At 47.1% G+C, this 6516-nt stretch overlaps 1 protein-coding gene across 4 annotated transcripts; it reads right to left on the reverse strand.

Annotated features, from left to right (window-relative positions):
* Positions 1-2943: 2943 nt before the first annotated feature.
* LOC136514421 (ACT domain-containing protein ACR4-like) lies at positions 2944-6228 on the reverse strand. 4 transcript variants are annotated; one of them, XM_066508407.1, is made up of 8 exons: positions 5778-6228; positions 5197-5269; positions 4993-5038; positions 4771-4885; positions 4586-4665; positions 3877-4476; positions 3652-3756; positions 2944-3539 (listed from the first exon to the last, which is right to left on the reverse strand). In XM_066508407.1, exons 1-8 carry the CDS (start codon positions 5788-5790, stop codon positions 3210-3212), a joined length of 1362 nt encoding a protein of 453 aa, XP_066364504.1. In that variant the 5' UTR covers positions 5791-6228; the 3' UTR covers positions 2944-3209. The 4 variants fall into 4 exon arrangements, with proteins under 4 accessions (XP_066364504.1, XP_066364548.1, XP_066364557.1 ...); XM_066508451.1 differs by having other exon boundaries at positions 5197-5335; XM_066508460.1 differs by having other exon boundaries at positions 5216-5269; positions 5778-6225.
* Between the last annotated feature and the right edge of the window lie 288 nt (positions 6229-6516).

The following is a 6516-nucleotide window of genomic DNA, read 5'->3' on the forward strand; positions in this document are numbered from 1 at the left end:
CCACCCAGCTGTTTGTGAAGAAGGAACACAGAGAAATGTTTATGACCTTGCCTACTAGAGAAATTAGGCTCAATTGACTTAGGAAGAGGCACAATGACACACCGGGAGAATGTCATTCGCAGCTTCGGATGAGCACACAGATGTTCTACGACCTTCATGATTTATTGGTTGAAAGGTATGGTCTGAAATCATCCCTACATATAAACACTCAGAAGATGTTGGCAGTGTTCTTATTTGTGTTATCTGGAAATGAATCTAATAGAAAAGCACAAAACCGGTTCAAACACTCGGGTGAAACTATTCATAGGAAATTTGATGAGGTACTGAATGCTTTCATGGATATGTCTAGAGATTTTATTAGACCAAAGGACCCCAACTTCCGAACTGTTCACAGGAGGATAAGAGATGACCGTAGAGCATATCCACATTTCAAAGATTGCATTGGTGCTCTAGATGGTACTCATATCTGAGTTTCGTTGCCACCTGACGATCAAGTAAGATATATTGAAAAGTCTGGTATACCTACTCAAAACGTTCTAGCAAGTTGTGACTTTGATATGAGGTTCACTTATGTGTCGACGGGACAGCCGGGCTCTATGCATGATACTAGTGTCATGTACAATGCAATTAGAGTGGAGGAGAGCTTTTTCCCACACCCTCCAAAAGGTATTAAAAATATGACCATGCACTTTATTGTTTGATCAAATGCTTACAAATGTGATATGATATTTTGTTTCTAATAATTATAGGCAAATATTATGTTGTTGATGCGGGATATCCTAATCGTCCAGGATACCTTTGTCCTTATAAAGGTGAGAGGTATCATATGCCGGAGTGGCATAGAGGAATGGAACCAAAGACTCCTAAAGAAAGGTTCAATCGTGTTCACTCATCCATCCGCAATGTTATTGAGCGATCATTTAGAGTGCTAAAAATGAAATGGCAGACTCTATATAAAATGACGTCCTACCCGATGTTCAAGCAAAAAATGATTGTTGTGGCTACTATGGTCCTTCACAACTTCATTCGTGAGCATGGCGGTGAAGACTTGGACTTCGCTCAGTGCGACCGTGATCCAAATTACGTTCCTGAGATTCCGGAAAGGTACCTAAAATATGTGGCTAGATCAAATGGCTCTACTGATGCACCAAATGCTCCTACTATGGATAAATTCCGTGATGACTTAGCTACCGCTCTTTCTCTAGCTTGGAACTAGAATTATGCATTAGTCACTATTCTCTAGTTATCTATGAACAACTATTTCTATTAGAATGATGGACTTTGTTATCTTATTTATCATTAGTCATGTATGGACAATTATTTGTATCCGAAATATGAACTTTGTCAATTATACATCAAGCGTTTTGAAATTTACGTGACAAAAGTATGGAATTATTTGGCCGAAATATTTGTTTTTTACTTTTCTCCAATAAATTAAATGAGATTATAATATTTAGGCCCCGTTTAGATCCAAAATTTTTTGGATTTTGGCTACTGTAGCACTTTCGTTTGTATTTGGCAATTAGTGTCTAATTATGGACTAATTAGGTTCAAAAGTTTCGTCTCGCGATTTCTCACCGAACTGTGCAATTAGTTTTTTTTCGTCTACATTTAGTACTCCATGCATGTGCCGCAAGATTCGATGTGACGGGTACTGCGCAAAATTTTTTGGAATCTAAACGGGGCATTACACCATATTTGAATTAGTAAAAAAAATATTCAATTACACATGCTCTGCATACAACAGAACATACACCAAACATCGATCAGGGGCATAGTAGACCTTTCCTATAGAAACCTCATGTTTTCAGAGCTGGAGCTAAACTGCGTGCCAAACAGGTCCACTTGCTCCAGAAACTCCACAGTGGAGCTGCTCTGTGGTGGAGTTGGTGGAGCAGAGCTAAAAAAAGGTGGAGCAGAGTAGTCCCAAACAAACCCTTAGTGCTGCTCAAATGCAGGGTTTCTTACATGTGGAGAGCAACAAAGGTTACAATCGTGCTCATGTCGCATGGCTCTTGACGCCTACTTCTGCCTAACTGCTTTACAGGACATGCCACTTCGCCGTCGTTGAGACGAATCCACTGGATCCCTTGTGAGTATGGCGTGCTTCCAATGGCGCATTTGCGCCGGCTCCAATGCTGCTTTGCTGTTCAACAATGTCATGCTGCTGAGTGCGGAAACTGACAGGCTCCACTTCTGACCAAGCTCTGACCCCGATGGCTCATTATTGGTGTTCTGATGCCCTCGTGAATCAGATGTCACCGATCGAAAGCACAAGTTTGTGCTATCGGCCAATCATCACAGGTGCCAAAAGCAGCACTATTGATGGGCATTGAGAGGTCCTAGATCGTGACAAAACATTCTGAACCAACTCTTGTGCTGCCTATTTTTAGATTCTTATTTCAGCTACCCTACCCTTATGGCTCACCACTGGACTTTCAGGCACATGTCAGGCCGCCAAACCTCTAGCTAGGCAATGTTGAGCAGGGCGGGCGCGACGTCACCACCTCATCATCGGCGATTGTAGTTCGCATATCGGAGATTATGTTAGATGACAGGATGATAGACTAGCCACAGAAGCTGGATCTCATGTTGATGCAGTTTTGTCTGCATTAGACAACAACTTGGTGCAATGTGTCTACATCACCAAAGCTTCAGGTACGGCAATCACCGCTGTTGCTTTTGACTACTGACTTGCATCTAGCCTCCAACCACATAACTTGCAGCAGCCATTGCTGTCATGCATATTCCAGTGGCCCAGGACAGCTGCAATAATTTGAAAGCAAAGCAAGCCGACTCGGCCTCTCATTCGGAACAAGATAAAAAGAAGTTTTTTTTTTAGGGAAAAGGTAAAAAGAAGTTAACGGATTCCTTTTCCCACGGGAAAGACTGAAAATAGTTGCGAGAAAAGGCACGGGGCTTTTTGTGACGTTGCAACAAATCTGGGATCTAATCATATTCTGTACAGCTTATATTTACGTCGCTTAATTTACATGTTACATGTACAAATGCAGTCATAAAGTGAAAATCAGCATATATTTACAGATGGTGATATATGAACACCCACCCATGCTCTACCTATATTGACCAAGCATGCACTACTGGGACAGAATGAAGGCTTCCACCTTCTGAAGATCCTCCGTTTCCTGGATTGCTTCATGGACGAACTTGTTACACGGCGATTCTTGGAAACAATCGGGACGATGCGGTCAGCGCATGAACCCGAAACTGTAGAGAGACCTTGGCCGAAACAAGTTGGCAAAGAGGAACCATGTGGGGGACTCTTTCTTCTGCGCCTCCTGTGGGTCAGGCTGGCCTTTCACCTGAAGGCTGTGGCCTATGGCTTGCCTGATGGAGTCTATTGCCTTCTGATCAACATCCTCTCCTGTGGAACCGCGGACGTAGAACGTGTTCACAGCCATCCTGCCCCTCGTGGTCACCTCTGCTCTTGTGACGGTCAGGCTGTTCTCGCGGAAGATGCGGGTAACCTCAGATAGTAGCCCGACCTTGTCATTAGTGCACAGCTCAAGCTTGACACCCTGGGACAACCAGAACAAGGAAACAAGGTGGTTTTCAATTTGAAGCTGCATGATTAGTAGTTTCGCAGGTTTTTTGGTTATGTGATTCCAGATAAGTGCACGGAATTTTTACCTCGGATACCCTCCGTTCAATGGCTGCTTCAAGGCATTGGATGACTCGCAATCTCTCAGTTTCAGTGTTCATTGGTGATCCATTCACATGCCTTACATAGAATTCCTACAACAGAGAGGGCATCATCCATATAAATATCAAACAGTTTTCTTTGAACCAGAATTTTAATGGAGTAGATCAATAATGTCAATTACTAGTGAGAGACATCCAGATCAGTATACTCACCTGGTATGCCTGATTGTCCTTGGCATCAATGTTGGCATGGAAAACAACATATTGCAGGTCCGTCAGAGTGCAAACCGTGTCGAACAGAAGCTTGGACCTATCCTTGCATCTGATGGTCACCACCGAGTAGTCCTTGTCGTTCCAGTTCCTCACGGTGACATTAGGCCTCTGAGACTGCCCTGGAGCTTGCCGCTGGAGCTGCTCATGGTCACAGTCGTCAAGCATCATCTGGTGCAGCCTTCTCTCTGTGTGCGTGGTGGCGGTCCCTGACGACAACGCCATGGCAGCGCCCCGGGAGAGATTGCCTCCACGGAGCAGGTACGACAGCTTCTCCCTGATCCTCTCCAGCCTCTCAGCGTCCATGACCGCCAGCCCGGTGTCCTCATCGGTGACCCGCATCACGGCCGCAGCTCGGGTGTTGTGGGTCCAGATCTCAGCGCTGACCACATTGCACTTGAGGCTGGCAAGCACCGCACTGACTTCAGAGAGCAGGCCTGGCCTGTCCGTCCCTGTTAGTTCGATGACATTGTGGTCAGCTGTAGCGGCGACGTCTACTGATCTCCGGCGGGAAGGAATGTATCTTGAATCTGCACCCAAGGACTGCACATGTTCCAAGAACATCTGTTAATCTTTACTTAGGAGGACATACTAGAGTACAGAGGAGGGAGGCATAATTGATTGGTTGATATGTTTGTATGACCATGCATACCTTTCTGATGTAGTCTTCGATCTGTGAAAGGGTTGCCTCATCTTTGATCTTCTTCCCTTCCTTATCGGTCACATTGAAGACTGAAAGCCGCAGCAGGAAAGCAGATTACCGAGCTTGTTTAGCTCTGATTGGTTGAGATAAAAATCACAAAATGGAACAAGAATAGACAGGTGCAATCAGATTACCATCCATGAACCATCCACCATCCGAGGTTATGTAGGCCTTGCTTATGACAAGGTTGAGATCAATGATGACCTGGATCACTTCCAGCAGTATCCCATATTCGTTCGCGCTATCTACCTACAAATTGTAATGTAATACCGTGGAAAAAACAGCAAAATGGTAAATTCCAAAATCGACTGTGGAATTCAATTCAGCAAATTAACCGGAGGAAGGAACATACATACCCTTACAATTGTGGCCTCTGCTGAGGACTCATTGTCGATGACGATCCTGCGGTCAATCGCCAAAACTGACCAGGGTTAGGCTTGACACATGCACTTGTCATCTTTCTTTTCTTTTCTTTTTTCAACAGGCAGTGCTGTACTAGGAGATTGGTTATTGCTGTACTAGGAGATTCAGCGGGATGTGGTGAATAATTGAGAGTGCACCTTGGCGGGTTCATCTTACGTATGAAGTTGTCGTATTCGTCGTCGCTGTCCCAAGTAGGGCCGTAGCCTTCATCTGCGGCCACAGCCAGTACAGCCACATGTTATTAACCATTCATCAGCTCCGGCGCAGAGCAATCCTCTCCAAGTACGGTACAGAACGGCAAGAAGCAGAGATGAAAAAAAAAACATGTGCGGGGATTAATCAAAATTTTAGTTTTTTTAACTAACAAAAAATATAATAAAGAGGAGGAAGGTGTGAACGGAGAGCCGGATGACGATTCAATTAAGGAATCAAAGAGGCATGGAATGGAATCGTCATGGGTTTTGTAAGCAGCCGTCAGTTCCAAGAAGGCAAGAACCAAGAAGACGGCAGGATACAGAACAGAACAGAACCTAACCGAACCCTACAGCAGCAGCGCAGAGGAGAAGACGAGGAGCGGCGCCGCAATCCGTCCAGGAGCGGCAGGGAAGATGAAACAGCTAGCAGCCGGCACAGGCATGGCACCACACACAGGAAGAGAAAAAAAAAAAAGATTACTGGGGACATTCATCGACAGAGGGAGGGAGGGAGAGACAGATACCCATGGTGGACATGGCAGGGGGGGCGAAGAGGCCGCGAAGCCTGCAGCAGGAGAGGAGGCAGTCCTGTACTCCTGCTCCTGCTAGGAAGGAACACACACGAATGCCTTCCCCTCTGTTTCCTCCTCCTGTTGCTCCCTCCCTCACGGAGTCACAGTAGTATTTGTGTGCAGTGGTGGATCGAAGAAGCGCAGGGACGGCCGAACGGGGCGTGTGCGCGCGTGGTTGGCTGGCGGCGAGGCGACCCTAGTCCTAGTCCTGGAGAGAGAGAGAGAGAGAGAGAAGAAGAGGGAGAAGAGTAGGTGGCGGAGAAGAGAGGGGTGGCCCGGCCCCTGGCCCTTCTCTCCTGGCAGTTTGGCACTGTGAGCCGGGTGTGGGTGTGAGGGGAAGAAGGGGAGGCGGAGCCGAGGAGGCAGTTGTTGTGGTGTGCGCTTTCTTGCCCCTCCCTCGTCCTCTGCTCTCTCCGCCTCCCCTGAAATCTTGGCTGGGATTGGACCACGGTTTCGTCCACGTGCCTATGTCAGGCTCAGGCCGCGCGCCTTTGCACGCACGGCCCCTCGGCTTCTCAGGATTTCTGCTCGCGCGCCCCTTGAGCGACGCCACCGCCACCGCCACCGCCACCGCCAGAAGGCGGGACGGAGGCCGCAGGCGGCACTTGCTGGTCCCTGCTCACTCCGCGCCTCCACGCACGGCACCTGCTACTACTAGCGCATGCCGTCTCTGCCCTTGTGCCGCGTGTTC

Source organism: Miscanthus floridulus, chromosome 1 (assembly GCF_019320115.1).
Source record: "Miscanthus floridulus cultivar M001 chromosome 1, ASM1932011v1, whole genome shotgun sequence".
NCBI classification, from domain to species: domain Eukaryota; kingdom Viridiplantae; phylum Streptophyta; class Magnoliopsida; order Poales; family Poaceae; genus Miscanthus; species Miscanthus floridulus.